Here is a 23,432-nt window from a genome sequence, read left to right on the forward strand (position 1 = left end):
AGAGGCACGTAAATGGCTTTTCAATGCATAAAGAGTCTGAAAAGGTCTGCCATTGTTCAAAGTAGGGAGCAATGTACTTGCTGTTTTAAAAGGATCTTTTCAGGTAGGCCGTAAACCGATCCTGGGCCTTTCCTGGCCAGGGTGTGCCTGGGCATCTCTGATTTACCTGAGGGACCAGACGACCGTGCATGGGGCCACCGAGGGAGGGGGGGACGGAGAAAAGGAGGCAGCTGGTTACTGGTTGCAAAGGATGAATGGATGAAAGAGGAGAAGGCTGAGAAATTACAAACAAAGGTGCTGATGAAGGTCACTGCAGAGGTTTTTGATCATGTCATCCTCAATCCCCCTTGACCTGAGGAAAAGTATAAGCCAGAACATTACAAAAAAGTGTTTGAACACAATAAACGTTCCAAATGCATGTATACTTGACTACTTGACAAGTGGTGCTTAGGATAACAGTTAGGATAACGCAGTTCTCTGGCACAAGTTGAAAGTAAAACGATAAAGTAGTTCAGGACAGAAGCCAGAACGCCTACAGTGTCATACAGTGAACCGTCAGAAATATAAACAGCTGGCAACCTCCCTCAGAGGGAGTTCTCCGAAAATATTGCCTTGAGAAATATACATCCTCATGTGTCATCATAATTTTGGCTACGAATTACAAACATTGACATTTTCAATTGTCTTAAGTATATTGTCTATATATATTAGGGACGCACCGATATGAAAATTTTGGCCGATACCGATAACCGATAATTCTTTATTCTTTTAATTCTTTTAATGTTCTCATTATAATTTTATGTTGCCTATATGAACGACTTGCACTGCACATTTTGCACTGAACTGTATTTTAATTTTTGAAGAAATTACAATCATATTTAAAGCAATTCAAAACCATCATGGCATACAGTGTGCATCTGAAATGTCTCAGCAGAAGGAAAAAAATTCCAAATTTTCTTATCGGGCCGATAACGATAACATTAAAAAGAATCATATTATATTGGCCAATACTTATACCGATATATATCATGTATATATATATATATATATATATATATATATTCATATATACACACATATATATATATATATATATACACACACACACACACACACACACACACACACACACACACACACACACACACACACACACACACACACACACACACATATAGCCTATATATATTCATATTTACACCATTTTGTTTTAATATTTTAGGAGGAAACAGTTGTAATTTGTTTAAAATCAGTACACATTTTTTTTCCACAATAAATATCGAAAGAGAGTTTATCAGAGTTTAAAACCTATTATAATTAGCCTACTGTCTAAATATCTTTATTTACTAAAACAGGCTGTTGTTGAAAATAAGAACTTGCTCTTAAGTGACTTGCCTGGTTAAATAAATGTTAATAACAGTAATAAAGACATAAAAGGCATTTGAAAATAAATTGATTGGTTGTTTCCACATCGGTTCTTGGTACTTTTTCTTTTTTTTTTGTCATTGAATAGATTCAAAGTTATTTATTATGTTCTATAATGCACCAACTAGAAACGTTATAGTTTTTTTTTAATCTCCTTCCGCACAGGAGAGAATAAGTTTGGCTTCAAAAAGAAGTTTTCAACAGGAAATTCGGTTTATTTGCACACTTGCAGCCATACACTTTATCTTATCAGTCACCATCGGAGCGTCAGTCACCACGGAAAGTGGGCGTGGCGTAAAAAGTTTGCGAAGCCCGAAAGTGAATGAGTGACAGTTCATCCATCCTCCGCTTTACCAGGGCGCATGGGGCATCAGCTAGGATCCGCGCGGAATTACCAGATGCAAACTTTCACAGAATAACAATGAATTTAAAATACATATTCCAACCCACACATGGACTCTCTGTTTGTTTCATTTCATTACTATTTTTAAAAATCAGACCTTTTTTTGTGCGCCATGCAATGTGAATGCGGGCAAATGCCGCAGCTTATACTTGAACTACTTTAATATGTGACCAAAAGTGGATTAAGGATTTATAAGATGATCTTGAGGAGGCTTTTACATCCACTGCCTGTCTTCGCTCTGACTTTGTTCATCCTGGTTTTGCTGGATTTGCAGCTGCGCACCCGGAGTGACCAAAACCCCACTGCGCCCTTTGCACGTGAAAGAACAGCATCTCTATCAAGGACCGTGGCTGTAAACCAACACAGAGACGTTGTTCTTGAAAATCAGAAACAGAAACGTCAGAAATGGAGGGAGATGAAGCCACAACAATCTTTAAAACTCACAGACATCTTCATTGCAGTGAAAACCACCGGCCGGTTCCACAAGACCCGCCTTGCTCTTCTTCTGGAGACCTGGATCTCCAGGACTAAAGACCACGTGAGTGCTCCTTGACTAGGATCTATTATATACTCAAAAAAATAAAGGGGATTTAATATAAGAAACCCCATACTGATCAACCAGTCAATGTTTATGATAGTTCATTGATCATTTTATTAGTCTAAATCATGATTTATGATACAAACTCATACAAAACATGCTGATGTTGATGTCACAGGACGTCTGGCAGACATGTGCACATCCTGTGGCATCAGATAGAGGTTGTGTGCAAACGTCCCGGTGAAAGCACAGGTGCAAAACCTCACTTGAGCGGTGGCAACATATGAAGTGGCACCTAGGAAATGTTTCCAACCCACATTTTTTTTCTTCTATTTGATTGCTAAACAGAGTGATTGAAGTCATTTTTCACAAGCACGAATGAGCCGAATTTATTAACGTTGGCACCACGCCGCAAAGATTGGCCCACACATTGGTGCATCTATATTAAAACAGAGTGAGCTGAGCCATTTCCTGTTTCGTCCGCCCTGTGCTCGTTTATAGACTGAGCACTTCCTCTCTGTGTTCTCTAATTCAGCAGTAGCCTTGTCACCAAGGGTAGAGATGGACTTTTAGGTCCTCTTTTTTGTCACAAGAAGCAGACCTCACAGCGGTGACCTTTGAAAGAGAAAGTAATGAAGACCACTTACTGAAAGTCCATTTGAATGAAGCCAAGTTCAGTGCCTTCCACTGATATCTTATAATACAAAGCATTTGGTGTGGCAGTGAATTAAAGCCTGTTTAAGATATTTTTTAGAGGTTTACTGATGGATTCTGGGTTAAGGCTTGTAGATACTGAAACCATCTCTGATTTGACAGATCTAAACGACCAGACCAAGTGTGCGGTTACAGCACAGCCGCTCTGTGAATAGCATCCAAAAGGCCTGTGACGTCACGGTCGCATTTCACCACAAAATCGAAAGAAAAAAGTACAAAATTATGTGTTGCATAAAGGAAATTTTATTAAAATGTTTTGCACAGTGACCATTTTTTAAAAATAAATAAATTGTATATAGGCCAGTAATATATAAATAATATTTTAAAATATTAATACTAATACTAAAATCAGAATACTAATATGAAATAATAATACAACTTTTAAGTTCTATTAAATATATTAACCTATTTTTTTTAATACTACTACTACCAATAATAACAAGAATAATAATCTGTGTTGTTGTATTATTAATCACACAATCATAAGATCAGCAGCAACAACAACAATAATACAATTTATAATTGTAATTATGTGACTAATAATACAACTTTTATATTAAATTAAATATAGAATTTACTTCTTATTAATACTTTAAAATAATTATACAACTTTTATATTCTATTAAATATAGTAGTAACCTATTTTTATAATAATAATGATAATAAAAATGATTATTTCATTGTGGCATTATTAATCACATAATAACAACAATAACAACAACAACAATAATATTACAAATTATTATTTGATCATTAATAATACAACTTTTATATTCAAATAAATACGATTTACTTAATTTGAAATAATAAGTATTATTTTATTTGTGATTAATAATGTCACAAAAAAAATGTAATGGTCCGAAAAATGGCTTCAGATTATTTAAGCAAAAAATACTGAAAAAAAAGAATACTTAATAATATATATATATATATATATATATATATATATATATATATATATATACTTATTGAAATATTACCCAAATATGTTTTCAAATATGGCTGGTTTTGTGAGATTTTCCCATTATTTGTCAACAACCTCATCATATTTTTAAGTTATACTATTAAAATCATGCTCATGTTAAATTCAAATTCATGCTTTGGGATATAGTCAAGTCAAGTCACCTTTATTTATAGCGCTTTTTACAATATAGAGTGTATCAAAGCAGCTTCACAGTGATAACATGAAAATAATACAACAAAGTTTGTTTCTAGAAGAAAATTATGTCATCGTCCACCTTAAGTAAGGCAGATCAATAATATAGTTGAATATTAAATGTCCCCAACTAGCAAGCCAAAAGCCAAGGCAACAGTGGCAAGGAACCAAAACTCCATCAGGTGACAGAATGGAGAAAAAACCTTGGGAGAACCCAGGCTCAGTCGGGGGCCAGTTCTCCTCTGGCCAACGAGCGAACAGTGTATGATTATGATCCAGGCAGCATTACAGGTCAGAAGTCCGATTGGATCAGAACATTCAGAATATGAATCCAGTTCCATCTGGTTGGAAGTCGGAGTCATCACGCCGGTGTGGAGACGAGTTTGTTGAGGATCAGTGCCGATGGCTGTCGTGTCGATGAGGCCTTCACAGGGCTGATGAGGCTGGCACTTCAGGGATGTGTCATGGACGGGTCCAGGTGCAGGTCCACCATCTGATCTGGATACGGCCCGGATCCGGCTGACTTCAGTAAACAGGGAAGAGACTGGTTGACACTTCAGGATATACTGGTTTGATATACTGGGAGTGCGTTTCCTGAAAGCATCGTTATCCAACTATGATCGCAATTTCCAGTGAACTCTATTGGTAACGACGGAACTTGCGACCATAGTTGGCTTTGGGAAACGCACCCCTGGCTGGTATATAATTTTTTTTTTTTTTTTTGCTGTTCCTTAGACTTGCTTGACACTTAAATGCATGTTACGTGAGACAAAATGTTCATGAGTGAAGCCCTGGTTCCTTATATTATTTTTGTGAAAGTCAGACATAATTATCGGTCATTATTGGTACTTGGCAAAAAGCAAAGTTTGACACAGATTTATTTTAAACTGACATCGAAAAAGTTTTAAACGTCCCCTTTAATGGACACCCGTTTAAACCGTAAATGATTAGACTTGACTGTGGCCTTCTGTAACATGACATTAAGAAGCAGAACAAAGTCGGACTGACGTACTAACACATGCATTCACACGTTCAAACTCGTGGTTTGGCAGGCACTGACAACATGAGCTCTACTTTGGGAAGATGCTAGTGATTGGGACTTGCCGAGCATTATCTCTGAGTGGCTTGTCAAAACGAATTCCCAACATGCAACTCAGGATGTAACACTTTCAAAGGAGCAGCCGTCACTCTAAATATAAGATGACACGTGCGAAATAGCGGCGCTGCTGATCCAAATACTTGTACGATTACAGAGAAAGTGAGTGAAATGCTAGGGGCTGAAATTCCTCACACTAATTCGTTTGTGTTTGTGTGGGAGAAATGACTCTCAAACGTTCAGTCGTTTGACAGATTAAGTTTGAAACTGGAGGGGGGTTGAGGTTGAGGTTTTTTCGCCCTCAAACGCAACACTTTCCAAAAAATCCCCTGCTTCTGCTTTATTGGTCCTGTTTTGAATATGAGGAAATGGATGAAAATGGATATAACTTTTAATACGTTTTGGCCGTTCATTTACACGACAACTGTGTTTTTTTGGGGGCCTGGAAATGCAAACTTTTGAAAACGGGATTCAAAGTGAAAGTTATTGAAAACGGTGCGAACAGTGATGTCATGTGCATGCGTATCACACGTTCAGTCTATAGGTGCGTAATGTTTCTTTACAAAGCGACACCAGCAACTACTGGCCTGACATGAATAATACAGCGTTTTTAGTTGTTTTGTGAACGTTTTGACAACATTGTCGTCTGTATGTGAAAATTGCTAAATTTTACGAAAAATGTGAACATTTGAACGTAACATAAGAATGTTAACATTAAGTTAAAAACGTTATTTCTGAATGTTTTCTGAACATTCTTTTAAATGTTTTATGCGAACGTTTAGGGAACATTCCATGTGATCATTTTGCAAACATAATGGAAACGTTACTTTCGAATGTTCTCTGAAATAACTGTTACGCAAACATCCAATCAAACGTTTCAGGTTAAAAAAAAACGTTCCATGAACGATGTATAAATAATGTTTTTGAGAACATTATTAAAGACCAGAATGAATGTCTTACTAATGTTCCTGGAAGAACGTTTGTTCATAAGTTTGAGAGAACCTTGCCACAGCGTCAGCTAAAGTTCTGAGAACATTCCCTGTTAGCTGGGCTTTTTCCAGGCGATTGAGTTATGCTGTTTGAAGCTTACGATTTGGGCTTTGTTCGATTTAGTTTTCGGGTTCCAACAGCGGGTTTTTAAACACAGGATGTGCGTTTCAGTTTTCATGAGAGTGTGTGCGTATGTTTGTGTGCCCTTTGCCTCCGTGCCAATAAGAGGAAGCGACAGCCGCAGACTGCGTTTAGAAACAATGACAAAACGGAAGTCTATCTGACAGAGGAAGTCTTAAGCTGAGGAAACAGGAACGAAGTGTGAAACAACAACTCTGGCACTTTTAACAAATGCCAGGAAAATTAAAAAAAAATACCCCCCCTCCCCCCAACACATTGTTAGATTTTGTTATTGAGCACTTTTACAGACTAATATGTTTTTTTTTTCCTGTTAATTTCAGTGACAGAATGTGTAGTATATGAGGCTTTGATAGCCTATTATAAGCAAAAACGTTTTGGACGCAACCCGGCTTCCTATAAGTGCATTCGTTTTTATCGTCCATCACATTATGAGGCATTTCTTTCCTAAATTTGCAGGTGGAGCTCACTAAAGAGCCAAATGACATCCAGGACGTCATGGGTTGAGCTTGATCCTACTTCACCTCTGTGGATGTAATGGGTGGAGGGATCGAGTTGTGCTTGGATATTCTAGCTCCACCCATTACATCCACAGAGGGGAAGCTGGGCTCCATCTATGCCTTCTTTCCCTCTCAAGTTGGGAAGACAAAATGTACGCACCTCCTCCACCGGTTTCACTTCATTATGCCACTAATGGGCAGTTGTCCTGCCGTTTCACTCTTTGTGTATCTCCAGACGGTGCTTTATGAGCCGCTGTCATCAGCCGTCTCACTTTGGAAGAAATGAGAGCTAAAGATCCACCCTTATGATTTATGAAGGAGCTCGGGGTGTGAGTGGGCCGTTTCCACTCGCTCTGGCCCATTGGCTTTGATGGCTGCGGCATTGATCTGCGCGTTCGATTATTCTGCCAGCACTCAAGGACCACGGAGGGAGAGGCATGTAGACTTACGATCTGAGCCGTCTGGAGCAGACGTCGTAATGAAGCTAAACTTCCAGAGTGACATCTGCACTGCATCATCACGGGATGCGATAAAGAGTGTGTGTGTGTGAGTGAGTCAAAACGGAAGTGTAGAGGTAAATATGGCCACAGATAGGATGTGCCTTGGTCTAACAGGAAATGGCTCCCAAATCTGCTCTTCTCACTTGGTTGAGAGCCTTTTTTTTTTTATCATTTCGGCTCTGTGGTTACAAATGACACTGGAAAGTTCCAATGCTAATATTATATATTAGTGCTGTCAAATCGATTAATTGCGATTAATTGCATGTAACAAAAGTTTGTAAATATATATATTTACTATAGGCCTATATGACGACTCTTTGACAGATTGCTGTTGTTCCTTTTCTGTAATGGATAAAACGTCTGCTAAATGCATAAATGCAAATATCTACATATTAAAAGTCATGTTTTGAATATGTATAATAATAATAATAATAATTATATTATTAGATTTCTAATAATATAGTAATACATTTTAATGTATAATATAAAATATATATATATATATTTGATTAATAATTAAATAAATAAAAAAGTTACATTAATTAAATTAATTAGTTCTACATTTTGTAACATTCTTTAAAATGTTGGCTGCATTTGTCATTGTTTAATTTGAATGTTTATTTAATTTTCATCAAACTATATTAAAGACTATATCACAGTGGCTACCTCATATAATCAAATTTTAGAATTATTTTATACAATATTTGTTTGCTTTTGTAAGTTGCTTTGGATGCATAGATGTCTACATAATAAAAGTCATGTTTTGAATATGTTTAATAATACTTATTTTAATAATAGTTATATTATTAGGTTTTGAATAATATAATAATACAATTTTTGTAATTATTCCTAAATGGAATTATTCATTGTTGTGTAACATTTAGTGAACAACTGACACTCTAGAGAACACAATTATGAGAAAATGAGGGGGAAAAAAGCGATGTCCAAAAAATGTTAGTCTGTAAAAATAATAATAATATTTTTTATATATTATATATATTTTATATAAAAATATAAAAGTAATATTTAATAAAATATATAATTTAAGAATTAAGAATGTAACATTTTGTTGTTTTCCACCCCTCTTGCACACAAAATGTTCCACATCAGTAAAATTAGTTGTGCGTGAAAGAAATTAATAATTTTATTCAGGAAGGATGAATTAAATTTAGCAACAGTTACAGTATATATATATATATATATATATATAAAATGTCACAAAAAATTGTATTTCAAATAAAATAAAATTTACATTCATCAAAGAATCCTGAAAAATGTATTACAGTTTCCACAAAAATATTAAACATATTAAACAACAACATAATTTTTTTTTAACATTATTCATAATTGGAATTATTTGTTGTTGTGTAAGTGAAGATGATGTCCCCTCCAAAAAAAAAAATCAACCCAAAAATCTAATTTAAAAGCTATTGTAGTGAAAAGAAAACTGCAATATGAAATGTATAATATAAACAATATTTAATAAAATATATAATTTATAGTTAAATAAATAAAATTAAGAATAAATAATAATTAATTCAAAATAATAAAAATGTTATATTCATTTTAGTGCTACATTTTGTAACATGCCTTACAACTTTTCTTTGAAAAAAAAAAAAGTTTATTCTGACTGTTTATTTAATGTTCATCAAACTATATTACAACGGATCAAACGTACCTCATATTTCTAAATTATTTAGTGCTATTTTTGTTGTTGTTGTTGATAATGTTTCTCAATAGTTTTTGTGCCAGTCCAATTATCTCAGCTGTAGTTTTTAGACACTCTCACAGAAAAACACAAACTCTTCGCAACATTGTCGTCCCACCTTGAGAAAACATTGGTAATAATAAACCAATATTCTCTGTAGAGACAAAACCTTGATCACAGATGCTCTGAGGCCTCCTGGTGCACCAGCTGTTATCTCGCACTGGTGCATGATGGGAGATTGGATGTTACTTGTCCCCAAAAGACCACTAGACTCTCACTGCACCATTTCAGAATTATTATGGTTTGCCTCATTAATTTGTGTTTCTTCTTTACTTTTACAGACCTACATCTTCACAGACAGTCCAGATGAAGACATTTCCTCTGAAGGTAGATCATCGTTCTTCTGCAGGATTGGTGTGAGCTTCTGAATATTTGCTCTTCACTCGTTGTGTGTTTCTGTCCTCACAGGATTTAATGTTGTCGTCACTAACTGCTCGCCGGAGCACAGTCATCAAGCTTTATCCTGCAAGATGGCTGCCGAGTATCACCACTTCATGGCCTCTGACAAAAAGTGAGTTGGACGATAATGGAATATGACCTTATGTTACGATTCATATGTATCTATATAGCCGCATTTCCACCGAAACTACCCGGAACAATTTGTCCCAGGAACTCCTCCCTCCCCCAGACCAGTTGCTGTTTGCGTTTCCTTTGCTGTCTAACGGTACTGATCCACTTGTCCGTGCGACACTTCAGTCGCGCCGCACTCCACTTTATTCCTATGGGTGACGTCACGCGACTTTAACGCGCCCGCAAAGCATCCCGGGAAGGCGGCGCTTCATTTGGAAAAATGCTGCGCGTCAAAAAGCTGGCCGATGCCCAGCTTTATGCAAATGAATCCGTCAAACGCGACGCGTCTATCCAATAGAAGTAGTCTCTCGAGGGGCCTTTGTTCTAGACTGGCCGCTGGGTCAAAACCACGCCCATAGCGGTAAACTTGAGGAACGCGCATCAATGTGGAGAGGGTGCGACACCACGCTTCAGTCGTGTCGCAAAAGTGGATCAGTACCGTAAGGCCGGATTCACATATAGCGCCTAAAAACGTGTAGAAAGCGCTGGGCGCGCCGCATTCTCCTTTTCCCAAAGCGCTAGGGCGGTTGCGCTCCGGTTGGTTCTTGTCACGTGACCTAAAAGTTGAAATGTTTTTATCTCGATGCGGCGCGGACGCGCATGGAAAAAAAATGAGCGCGTCGCACCGCACCACATACTGCGCGCCTACATTTGAAATAACGAACTTGAGCGCGCAAAAGACGCGATATGTGAGCGTACCCTACCGTGAAGATTAGGCAAATTAGTCCGTTGACGTAGGACTGTGTGCGACTTTCCAGTTCCCGCTGGATTTCCTCCTCCGAATATAAGCTCAATAAAGAACCTCGTTGTCGGTCCATCGGTCGTATTTTTTAAACTCCATTTTTGTTTCGAATATCAAACAACTTTTATTGCACGCACCGCGACAGACTTTAAAAATGGTGGTTGAAATAAAATGCTGCGTGGAGTCAACCAATCAAAATGCTGCGCGAACTCAACCAATCAGCATGCGCAGCACCCAAGTCCCATTCCCGAAACTTCCTGAACTTTGAAAAAATACTTCTGACCTTCTGAGGGGGAAATTTTTATCCAGAACTTTATTTAGACTACCGTAAAACTTCAAATAGTAGCCCGGGCTTTTATTTACCCAAATCGTCGAACTGCACCGGCTTGTATTTGAGACAGGCGTCTATATGGGACAGGCCTTTATAATTTAGTGTTGAGATGTTGTTCATTGAGTGTATAGGCCTGTCTCTAATCCCTAAAAATCTCCAAATGCTCCACGTGAAACTGCGGTCTTCCGACCTTTTACTATCGCGTCAATTGATTTTGATTAATATGCGCGAGGGAGAGAGAGCAAGACAGCGCTCGTGTTGTTTGAAGACGTGAGTGCGCGCGCGCGGCCGGGGCGCTCTCTCTCTCTCTCTCTGCTCGTAAAGCCTTGTTTATACTCGACGCGTCCGCACGAGCGCGAGTCTCCGCTGACTGCGCGCGCACCTCTCCAAACGGACGAGGCGTTTATACTTGACGCGCTCGCCGTTGTGCTATTCTGTGAAACGACAGGGGGCGCCTCGGAGTAATTCTCCTCTAAACCACCAGGAATCAGCAGTGAAGAAGTAGTTTGCCGTTTATTAGTAGTTTATTAATAGCTGATTCATATTAAAAGAGTAATAAATGCAGTAGGTGTATTGTACTTTCTTGTACAAACTCGTTAAACAACTGAAGCCTTATTGAAGAGTGTTTAAACCTTAATTTAATCAGCAGGGCTTACTTCTGCTATTGTAGGCTTATTTTATAAATGTAAGCAGTTATTTTAGACAAGTGCAAACTGGGTGCTTAATGCAAATGTGTTCCTATTCACAAAATGAGAGGCTTTTATGATCGCCCATCAATGCAAATGTCTCTGTGTATAGAAGGATCATAAACATGCTGGTACAGACGTAACAGTTCGGCCTGATTCGGCTCGAAGTCGTTCATCTTCGGATGCGGCGCCGCGCGCGATGTTACAAAAAGTGCCGTGCACACCGCCAGGCGAAATGGGGTCTTGCGCACCCAACGCGCACGACCGCCCATACCGCAATTACGTCATTTTGCCGTGCGCACCTTCGCGCTCTTGCGGACGCGTCGAGTATAAACAAGGCTTAACGCGCCCTGTCAAGCGGTCATTCTATTCTACATCGATCAAAAAAAAGGCTTTGGAGGGACAAAAATTTACTTTGGCGGCCGACAAAAAGCGGGCGATCTGGCGGTTTTAGAGGATTAAATACAACCCGAAACTAAAAAACAGACCCGGCCTCTATTTGAGACCGGCCTTTATTTACCCAAACCTGCTGCCACACCAGGCGTGTAAAAGAGACAGGCGTCTATTTGGGACTCGGCTATTATTTGAAGTTTTACGGTATCTATCTATCTATCTATCTATCTATCTATCTATCTATCTATCTATCTATCTATCTATCTATCTATCTATCTATCTATCTATCTATCTATCTATCTATCTATCTATCTATCTATCTATCTACACACACACATCGGAGAGTGAAACAACGTGCTAAGACAACGTGAACAGTACAAGTTTGATTTTGATACAACTTTTAAAGCACTTGTGATTTTGCCATAGGTGGTTTTGTCATGTTGATGATGATAATTACCTGAACCCTGGAGCCCTTCTTTCTCTCCTGACGGCCTTCCCAGGAGAAAGAGATATCTATGTGGGCAAGCCAAGCCTGGATCGACCAATGAGAGCACAGGAGCTGCTGGAAGGGAATAAGACGGTCAGCATCCCATTTTTTTATTTAAAAAAAAACCTGAATTCACTGCTCTGAACCATTATCGATAATAATAATTTTTTATTTTTTATTGATCAGCCTTTACCAAATTGTATTTTTGCCCTTCAGGGATCAATCAGTGATTAGAGCTTTATTGCTTATTTATCTGGACAATTCTGTCAGCTTTTTTGTATAGTTGGAAAAAAATACTGTCAGGGGAGTTGATCCAATCATGTACAATGTGTAACGCCAATCATTTTGAGTGTGTGTTTGTAGTCATGCTGTCTTTGGACCTGCTTCTTCTCTCTCTCTGTGTGTGTATGTGTGTGTGTGTGAATGTGTAAATCCTGGTAAACCCTACGTTATGGGGACAAAATGTCCCCACAAAAATGACAATATCCGAACTCCTTGTCCTTGTAGGGACCTATTTTAATCCCAATGAGGAAAATAGCTAATAAATCATACTAAATTATGTTTTATGAAAATGTAAAAATGCAGAAAGGTTTTAGGGATAGGGTTAGAGCATAGAATATACAGTTTGTAGAGTATAAAAATCATTATGTCTATAGAATGTCCTCATAAATCATGAAAACCCATTGTGTGTATGTGTGTGTGTGTGTGTGTGAGGTCTACAGGAACAGACAAGCCATTTAGTTCAGATTTCATAATCCTCTCTCTCTCTCTCTCTCTCTCTCTCTCTCTCTCTCTCTCTCTCTCTCTCTCTCTCTCTCTGCTCTACTGATCTCTTCTTGGGGCACATAGGCACCTGGGTAATAAAAATGAGACCTGTCTTTTCATTTCTGCCACTCCAGCCGGACTCTACCTCCGCTCAATGGGATGAAAGACAAAAAGAAAACAAATAATTACACCCACCTTAACTATTAGTTATACCCACCATAAAAACATATGTATTTTAGACATTCTTTTTAATTGTGGGATTACTGTCTACAAATCCATTTGCCTGCTTCCTTTGCTTTGTTCCTCAACTTCTTTCTCAATATAACACCCAGTTGGACAGTCAAAGCTCCATTGAATCTAAACTGCTCTTTCGTTCTGGTCAAAAACCTTGGCCGTCCCGTCTGCCCCATCTCTGTGTGTCCCCTGTGTTGTTTATGTCCACATTTATACGTCTGGCTGGACAGGCCACAACTCCCTACAGGGGAGGAATACGGTCGAACGAATGAGAAGACAGAAAAGGACTGTAAAGAACCTTGAGGGTAACGGCCACACGGAGGATTGAATGGAGAGATAAACGGATGGGGGGATAAGGAGATGGATACAGGCAGATTTATGCCCCTGTCGCTTATGATGCTCCACAGAACCCCATGTGAAAACAAACCGGCTAAGATTATCTGGAAAGCCAAGAAATGAAGAGCAGATTGCATTGAGAACTTACAGAGAAAGAGAAATTCATGGTTTGAAGAGCTGATACATTGCAATTTTTGTTGCTTGATTAGGGATTTGGTCACATAATTGGTGAACCATCTGAATTAATGTAAAGATTTTAGATTGCTACTTGGCGGTACAGCAAATAGGATTTTGTAATAAAAAAACTTGAATGAAAAGAAGTGGAAAATTAAAATGGAAATTAAAATAAATGCATTTTGTGCAACAGTTGTTTTCATATTGGCTGAGCGGCACTTTCTGATGTTCGTATCAATCCACATGTCTGTGTTTGTGCTCAGTTTGTGTTGGCCTAATTTAGTGGTGGGAATTTGACTCTTTTGGTATTTTACATATTTACACCAGTTAGGTGGCAGCAAATCACTGTCTTTATGAGTGAGTCAATGAATCATTTACTCAAGCGATTCATTTTAAAGCACAGACTCATTCAGGTATTATTTAAACAGTTGTCTTCACGAGTGAGTCATTGCATCATTAACTCAAGCAATTAAAAATCGGTAATTCATTCAGGAACAAAATGAGGAATTGGCTGAGTCCAAAATGGCATACTCTCTTATTTTGAATAGCCTAAGTAATAACTTCAAAAGTGTAGTATAATTGTAATCTGGACGTAGTACATTCGCCATGTTTTCATTATCATCTGACCTACCAGCATCAGTTGCGTCACTTCACTGTCATTCATAAATCCTCTCCCGTGGCCTCATGATAAAGTAAAGTGTCCATCGTATGCACACTTCAGAATCTCATCGGAAGTAGTAGGTCACCCGGGTACTTTTTGCCTACTCTTTTTTGAGAACTGTGAATTCAGACATTCTTCTTTTGTCACATACTGTTTTTCGCCTACTATATAGTAGGGAAGTATGCAATTTTGGATGAAGCCATTGAGTCATTGTGTTTATTTACTCAATGAATCATTCATTAACAAAAAAAAATCATTCAGAATCTGAACAAGTGGTCATCTTTATGAGCAAATCAATGAGCAAATCAATGAATATTTCACTCAATATATAGGCTAATATATTAATATTAATATTATAAATTAATTATTGTATATATTTTGTATATATATTATATATATATATATATACACTCACCTAAAGGATTATTAGGAACACCGTTCTAATACTGTGTTTGACCCCCTTTCGCCTTCAGAACTGCCTTAATTCTACGTGGCATTGATTCAACAAGGTGCTGAAAGCATTAGCAACATTTGCATCTTGCAGTTGATGGAGATTTGTGGGATGCACATCCAGGGCACGAAGCTCCCGTTCCACCACATCCCAAAGATGCTCTATTGGGTTGAGATCTGGTGACTGTGGGGGCCATTTTAGTACAGTGAACTCATTGTCATGTTCAAGAAACCAATTTGAAATGATTCGAGCTTTGTGACATGGTGCATTATCCTGCTGGAAGTAGCCATCAGAGGATGGGTACATGGTGGCCATAAAGGGATGGACATGGTCAGAAACAATGCTCAGGTAGGCCGTTGCATTTAAACGATGCCCAATTGGCACTAAGGGGCCTAAAGTGTACCAAGAAAACATCCCCCACACCATTACACCACCACCACCACCAGCCTGCACAGTGGTAACAAGGCATGATGGATCCATGTTCTCATTCTGTTTACGCCAAATTCTGACTCTACCATCTGAATGTCTCAACAGAAATCGAGACTCATCAGACCAGGCAACATTTTTCCAGTCTTCAACTGTCCAATTTTGGTGAGCTCTTGCAAATTGTAGCCTCTTTTTCCTATTTGTAGTGGAGATGAGTGGTACCCGGTGGGGTCTTCTGCTGTTGTAGCCCATCCGCCTCAAGGTTGTGCGTGTTGTGGCTTCACAAATGCTTTGCTGCATACCTCGGTTGTAACGAGTGATTATTTCAGTCAAAGTTGCTCTTCTATCAGCTTGAATCAGTCTGCCCATTCTCCTCTGACCTCTAGCATCAACAAGGCATTTTCACCCACAGGACTGCCCCATGCTCGATGTTTTTCTCTTTTCACACCATTCTTTTTAAACCCTAGAAATGGTTGTGCGTGAAAATCCCAGTAACTGAGCAGATTGTGAAATACTCAGACCGGCCCGTCTGGCACCAACCACCATGCCACGCTCAAAATTGCTTAAATCACCTTTCTTTCCCATTCTGACATTCAGTTTGAAGTTCAGGAGATTGTCTTGACCAGGACCACACCCCTAAATGCATTGAAGCAACTGCCATGTGATTGGTTGATTAGATAATTGCATTAATGAGAAATTGAACAGGTGTTCCTAATAATCCTTGAGGTGAGTGTATATTGATGTACAAGTGATGAACATTTCTGCACACTTGCACAATATTTTTAAAGGAAACTGAGTTGCTTTAATAACTGCTCTTGTTCATCTCTTTCATCTCTTGTTGCTTAAATGCCTGCTTTAGGTGAGGCTTTTACTCACGAGTCTCCACATGTACTGCTGTAAACTATCGCACACTGACCGTTTGCATCACTAGAGCTTCAGAACGACCATAAATCACCCTGCACATCAATGTTTTAGGACTTGATTCTTAAATTGTAATGAACTGTAGCATTAATTCTTCATATAAATTATATATTTGTAACCAACTGCATGTTGAAACTGACTGGTTGACTTTTTCCTCTGTTCCGTTTCAGAGGGACGTGCGTTTCTGGTTTGCCACAGGAGGGGCTGGTTTCTGTCTGAGCAGGAAGCTGGCAGAGAAGATGGCACCCTGGGCAAGGTGAGGCCCTGATTCAGCACGTGTGTGTTTGGCTTTGATTTTGAAACCATTTTATGCACATTTTAGTGCCTGAATTAAGAAATAATTGGAAAGATCTTACCGACCCTACACTTATGAACTGTATTGTGTATATATTATGCATATAGAATATGTTTGTCTTTATTTGCAGTGGTCCCAGGTTCGAGCAGACCTCCGCAGTAATCATGTTACCTGATGACTGTACGGTGGGATTCATAGTTGAGAGGCGACTGGGCATCTCAATGGTCCATAGCAACATGTTTCACTCTCATCTGGAAAACCTACTTCTAATTTCCCCCAGTGATATCCCCAAACAAGTGAGATGACTGTAATTTTCACCTGATTTTTTAGTGGTGGCTATCAGTATTGCTTATATTGAGGTATTAAAGTATTGTTATTGTATTGGTACAGAAATGAGTGATGGTTCATGCATTTTAGTTGAGAAGAAATGATCGGAAGCAAACAAAATTAGGATTTTCTAAGTATCTTTTGACTTAATAAGCTAGGCTAGTAAGATAACACCTAGAATCCACCTAGGATACCCTAGCAACCACTTATAATAGTGTTTAGCGGTTCGAATGGAGGGGCTTTCATAGCTTCGAGAACTATGGAAAGGTCCCAAATCGGCACCGAAGGGGGGCGTGGGGGGTTCATCCTCCTAGCTCCTCTGAGGAAGCGGATGACCAAGCCATCTTTGCCCAGTGACTGGCCGCGCCGGGGTTCAACGAACGCTGCGACGGCTGCCACATACACCTTGAGAGTGGACGGGGACCTGCCCTTGTTCAACATCTCTTGGAGAAAAACTAGCAAGGAAGGAACCTCGCATAACCGTGGGTCCAAGTTTCTGTCGGTGCACCATTTAGAGAACACAGACCATTTAGACGCATAGAGCCTTCTAGTAGAAGCCGCTCTAGCCTGCATGATCGTGTTTAACACTCCCTCTGGCAAAGCAACGGGTAGTTGTTGATCACCCACACATGTAACGCCCAGCGCTCTGGGTGGGGATGCCAGATCGTGCCGCGAGCTTGGGAGAGGAGATCTGCTCTGATTGGAATGGGCCACGGGGCTGTCTGTGACAGCTGAGTGAGCTCCGGAAACCAAGTCTGACCCTCCCAACGCGGGGCTATGAGGAGCACCGAGTGGCGTGTTTCCCTGATTCTCTGAAGCACCTGTGGTAGCAGAGAAACCGGAGGGAATGCATAAAGCAGGCGGCTGGGCCAGGTCTGGGCTAGCGCGTCCTCGCTCTTTAAAAAAAATATTGGGCAGTGGGTGTTCTCTTCTGAGGCGAAGAGGTCCACCTCTGCTCTGCCGAATATTAGCCACAGCTTTTGGACTGTAAGAGTGTGCAGGGACCATTCCCCGGGGGGAATGGGGTTCCTGGACAGACTGTCTGGACCGTCGTTCAGATGACCCGGCACGTGCGTCGCTCTGAGCGAGAGCAGGTGACACTGAGACAAAACTAAGATGCGTTCTGTCAGCCGGAAGAGATTCCTGGATCTGACTCCGCCCTGACGGTTTAGATAGGAGACCACAGCTATATTGTCCGAACGGATCAGCACGTGGTGACCGTGAATACGCGGAAGAAAGCGCGTGAGCGCGTTCTCGACCGCAAGCATCTCCAAACAGTTTATGTGGAGGAGGCTCTCCTGAGCTGACCAGGGGCCGAAGGCCGGTGAGCCCTCGCAGACCGCACCCTAACCCGTGTTGGATGCGTCTGTCGAGATGACTTTTCGGCGAGAAAAGGTCCCCATGGAAATGCCCCGCTGAAACCATTCTGCCACAGTCCATTGCTGCAGAGCTGTGATACAGGTCTGCGTTACTTTTATCAGCTGGCGGCCCATGGTCCACGCACGGTGAGACACACAGCTCTTCAACCAGAGCTGAAGCGGGCGCATGCGCAGTAACCCCAGCTGGAGCACTGCGGAGGCTGAGGCCATGTAACCCAACGCCTTCTGAAAAGTTTTCAGAGGTGTGAGTCTGTTCATCTGAAAAGATGCGGCGAGACGCTGAACACGGCGCGCGCGCTGTGTTGACAGACGAGCCGTCATCGTGACCGAGTCTAGCTCTATACCCAAGAAGGAGATAGTCTGACTGGGTTGTAGTGCGCTCTTTGTCCAGTTGACAGAGAGGCCCAAAGCTTTCAGATGGTCGAGGAGAACTGTACGATGAGACAGTAGCTCTCTCTGTGATTGTGCCAAAATCAGCCAGTCGTCCAAATAGTTCAGTATTCGCAGACCTTGACTCCGCAGGGGGGCGAGCGCCGCATCCATGCACTTCGTGAACGTGCGGGGTGCTTTGGATAGGAGCAAAGTGAGAAGCTAAGCGACTGTCTGAAGCGAGAAGCGAACAGGTTTCCTTGATGTCCGCGGCGTCATCGGAGGCGACAGAGCGGCCACTCGGCGGCAACTGTATGTCCGGAAGCGGCGGAGAAGGAGAGCGGGAGGCGACAGGCTCCGGCGGGATGAACGCTTCTAGCTGGGGTTCCGGCGGCCTCTGAGAGCGGCGTTTCTTCTTCCTGCGGCGAAGTCAGAGGCGGCGCGGAAGCAACTTTAGTGGCCTGAAGTCGAGTCCGCAGGGTCGACAACGGCATATCCTCGCAGAGATCGCAGCCGCCATCGGCGAGGGCGAGCTCGGCATGCTCCAATCCGAGGCAGAGAGCGCAGATGACGTGGCGGTCTCCAGTCTCGAGGGGAGCGCGGCAAGAACCGCAGGAAGATTTACGAGACATCTTTAAAAAGACGCTCGGCTCTTTTAGATACAAATAAGAACAGGAAGCTTTTTTGTAAAAAGGATACAAATCCGTCGGATGGCGCTAGCTCGCAGGACGGCTGAAGGTGGCGAAGACGGCCGGCTTCCTCAGTCTCCTAGATGCTCGCTAGAGTTGCCTTTTCGACGACGGCGGCTTCTCTCAGGATCAGCAGATGCGTGTAGCCTCGCTGAAGAGATGAAAATCAGAGTTTACAGCCTGGGACGCTATTTATACTCTCTGACCACGCCCGTTTTGGCGGTTTCTGACGCAATGAGAGCGGGTCAGAATATCATTGGTTCGAGAGTTCATTCGCGTCTCCTCATAGGCTTAAGCAGTTCTCTGTGAGCGAACCAATGAGCTGCTAGCTAGCCCCCTCATGGTCTGCTGCAGCTGAACTGCGTTGACAATGGATACAAAATTATAGGATAATTTTTTGGCTTCAAATTCTCAGAAAAGATGAATCTTTCCCGTAGCGTAAGCTAGCTTACGCAATACGAGAGAACCTCTCGTAAGAGAATTGAATGCTAATATTTCACCTCAAAGATCTGGATGCTAATTTTTCAACTGAATGCTAATATTTCACCTCTGGATGCTAATTTTATATCAAAGAACTGAATGCTAATATTTTACCTCAAAGAACAGAATGCTGATATTTTACCTCAATGAACTGGATGCTAGTATTATATCTGCCAAAACAGATAACAGATTTTTGGGCTAAAATGAAATGGTTAGTAAAAACAAATCTGACTAGTCATGCAATTCTAACAACAAATTTTCTGTTCTTCCTGTTTGTTTCTCTTCCTCTAACAATGAAGGTGACTCTAAGCTATGGATGGTTTGAGAATAAAATGAATAGTGTTGAACTAAAAGGAGTTTTTACCAAAGACGAAGATCCGTCCAGGTTAGTCATGCACACACACCTTCACACATACACCTACATGCAGACCCTGGGGATATAGATTTGCTATTTATGACTAAAAGATAACGAATACGGGCACTAACTCATCTTTCCTTTGTTAATTCAACACAAATTACCACACGAAGTAATGTTAAAATTAGATATAGCCACTTTAACTGATATAAAAGCATATTCTACTAATTTCTTCCTGAAATCTAATTTCATGCTAATATTTGTATATGTTTATCTGTAAAATATGCTTACCACGGTGAGTTTGATATCTTCCCACACATCCAGGCATTTTCTGTTATCGCTATAAATCCATTCTTACACACTTCGTGAGCAGACATCTCTTACGGGCAGTTTAAAAGCACTTCCTCGTACATATTAATCAGCTTAATCTGAATATATTTGTCTATATGTATCACCAAACTCTTCACAGGCTAAAAGGTTTTATGTTTTCCTCAAGAGATAACGGATACTTGTTTTTGAGACAGTAAAAGTTTGATTCCTGCAAAGATTTCGCAAACTTCAACTAATCCTTTGCTTTTATAATTTATTATTCTATGATGACATTTAAAAATGTGTCATAGACATTGTTAATGATGCATTTAAGATGGTTTAAGCTAATGTTGTTCTGTTGTAATCTGTTTTTCAGGTTCAGGACAGTCCACTGTCTTCTGTACCCTACAACAAGTTGGTGTCCTGTAGCTCTCAATAATGCCTTGTCATGGAATCAACGTGGTTTCCAATGATACAATAATCATGTATAAAGTGAGAATTTTAATGCATGAACTTTGTAAGGGCTGAGGAGCCAACAAAAGCCAAAAGTGCATGGTGTTCAAATGAGGACACGGAAAAACCTCAATGTTTAACTGAGCCATTATTGTTATTGAAATTGTAAATTGAAAGTGTATAACCTCTGTCTACTTGCTGCACATTTTGGTTATGAATATGTTTGTTTTTAAACCATTTACTATATATAATCAAATTATTTCAAAACAGGGTAATCATATTTTTTTTTCCTATGATCAGTTGTATTCGTATATTTGCACTGTACACATTTTGATTACTGTAATATTTATACTGTATGATATACATGAAGCACTTAAGATAAGTGGATATCCACAAAAAATGTTTTCGTTACATTTTTTTTTACATGTTTTTCATTTTACAGTTATTGTTAAATACAAATTATTTCTGTATAAAGACTATGAATTATTTATTTTATAACACAAATGTGTGTGTGTGTGGAGGTGTGTTTGGAGAAAGTGCTCTACATGAAACAGTTTGGCATAATCATGCACTGCCTCTTTAAGACAGGGCTTTGACAGACAGGGGATACTGGCCCTTTAAGACAGCCAGCCAATCAAATGAACCAATTAATCAAGTGGCAGTCTGTGAGAACAAACAGAGAGTTTGGTACACCAAACAAACTAGCACAATTTTATTCCAGTGTGGATTATACAGTACAAAAACTAACCCAAAATAGCATCTGAGTGAGTTTGATTCATTTTTTTATGTCTGCTGGTGTCTGATTCCCCTGTGAAGTGCTTATGTTTGAGCTGGAGAAGCCAACTCTTTTAAAATATTGTCTTGTATTTGCATATATGTTGAATTAGTTGATTATTTATTGACTTGTTGAGTTTTTGAAAGGCCGTTGATGAAATTTTGAGTGCACTTTGATCACAAAGACTTTGGTGTTTTAAGAACCGTTTGCAATTGATTTAATGCTACAGATGTTTTTAGTATTATTTATTTAAAGCTGCAGTCCGCAGTTTTTCCTCTTTGTCGCCATCTCTGTTCAAAATCTGCAATTGCAGTTATTCACGGAATAATCAACTTTACGTGGGTTGTGTCTCGGCACGGCACAGGGAATGAATCCAATGTTTGAGGAGAATGTGCAGCTGTCAGTCACCGCGCCGGTGTGGATACTGTCTTTGGAATCACAGATTATTATTTTTGGAAGTATGAGCAACATATGATTTTTCACCGTAAAATGTCATCTGAACAAGTAAGTAACATCCACGTGACATTTGTTCTGTCCAACTAAGGGAAAAAAAGCATTGCAGTAAATCGCGCTGATTAAATCTAACGATCGTTTATCATATCACGTCAAACTGTGCAAATTATACTTTGATCACAAATTGTAAAGGTTAACAACGTCAGCATTGCGTGACTACATTTCATAGCCTTCCGATGTGTATCCTTGTTTTCGCATGCTCTGATTGCAGTCTCTTTTTTTCTGTTGCCACTAGTCTTTTGCATTTTACAACGGGTGAATCTCCAGTTGTCACTGTTGATTGTCGTTTGAACTTTTCTGGATCCGCCATCAAATTGATAAGTTTAATTATATCAAGTGCTGTGAAAAAAGGCTATAAATCTCCACCTCCAACATCCTCACACGCAATATAGCTTATACTAGCCGAGACTCTTCTTTATGTGTACAGATGTGACGTAATGACGCAAAGACATGCTCGAATTTCCTGCGGAAATCCACCAGTACCACTGGAGTTAAAAACATTATTACAAGCTTACCGCTTTGAATTGAACTAAGGCAAGCAGATAGTTTTGAACACTGGCTGGTTATGTACTTGCACAAATTTATTTTGGATAATTTTGAACCCAAAAAAGTTACAGACTGGAGCTTTAACATCTAATACGTTATTTATTTATTTGTCATTTTAATGCTTTGTTTAGTGGGTGGATTTCTTGGTAATTGATATTAACAGTGGTCTAAAGTCTGAATCCACTAGTGCAAATAGTTTTTTATTTGTAATATATATTTTTTAGCATTTTCTATTGTAATATTTATTCATTATTTAATTGCAAATTAATTTTTTAGTGGGGTTAGATTACAATTACTACTAATTTTGTAACACAGTATTAATACATATAGGAAATTCAGTAGTTAATGTAAATGTCAATATAAATGGTTTTGGTGGCTTTGCATCTCAACTTTTTTTAGCATGTTAGATTTAGGTAGGTGCCATAACTACACCATTCTGAGGATAATCTACATGCTTTTGTCTTTGAATGAAAGTTCAAATGAACTTTCTCCCTCAAACTTAGTATACCTGTATACATAGCCATTAACGGCCTACTT

At 39.7% G+C, this 23,432-nt stretch overlaps 2 protein-coding genes across 2 annotated transcripts in view; one reads left to right on the forward strand and one right to left on the reverse strand.

Moving 5' to 3' along the window:
- Nucleotides 1–23,432, reverse strand: part of rrp36 (ribosomal RNA processing 36) — a 305,769-nt gene that overhangs the window by 14,956 nt on the left and 267,381 nt on the right. The gene's annotated exons all lie outside the window — the stretch shown is intronic.
- On the forward strand, nt 1,647–21,459 carry mfng (MFNG O-fucosylpeptide 3-beta-N-acetylglucosaminyltransferase). Its single transcript, XM_056256611.1, has 8 exons — nt 1,647–2,366; nt 9,510–9,555; nt 9,637–9,739; nt 12,377–12,530; nt 16,576–16,661; nt 16,831–16,996; nt 20,244–20,329; nt 20,985–21,459. The coding sequence occupies exons 1-8, from the start codon at nt 2,025–2,027 to the stop codon at nt 21,079–21,081; spliced, it is 1,080 nt and encodes a 359-aa protein (XP_056112586.1). The 5' UTR covers nt 1,647–2,024; the 3' UTR covers nt 21,082–21,459.

This window comes from Rhinichthys klamathensis, unplaced genomic scaffold (genome assembly GCF_029890125.1).
Source record: "Rhinichthys klamathensis goyatoka isolate OS25496 unplaced genomic scaffold, OSU_Roscu_1.1 h1tg000127l_1, whole genome shotgun sequence".
Taxonomy (NCBI): domain Eukaryota; kingdom Metazoa; phylum Chordata; class Actinopteri; order Cypriniformes; family Leuciscidae; genus Rhinichthys; species Rhinichthys klamathensis.

Bases quoted from the DNA above. Each gene is read 5' to 3' on its own strand.
- mfng (XM_056256611.1), top strand. From the start codon at position 2,025: ATGATCTTGAGGAGGCTTTTACATCCACTGCCTGTCTTCGCTCTGACT. The intron at 9,556-9,636 runs GTAGATCATCGT...CTGTCCTCACAG, and splicing joins TGAAGACATTTCCTCTGAAG to GATTTAATGTTGTCGTCACT. The intron at 16,997-20,243 runs GTGAGATGACTG...CTAACAATGAAG, and splicing joins CCAGTGATATCCCCAAACAA to GTGACTCTAAGCTATGGATG.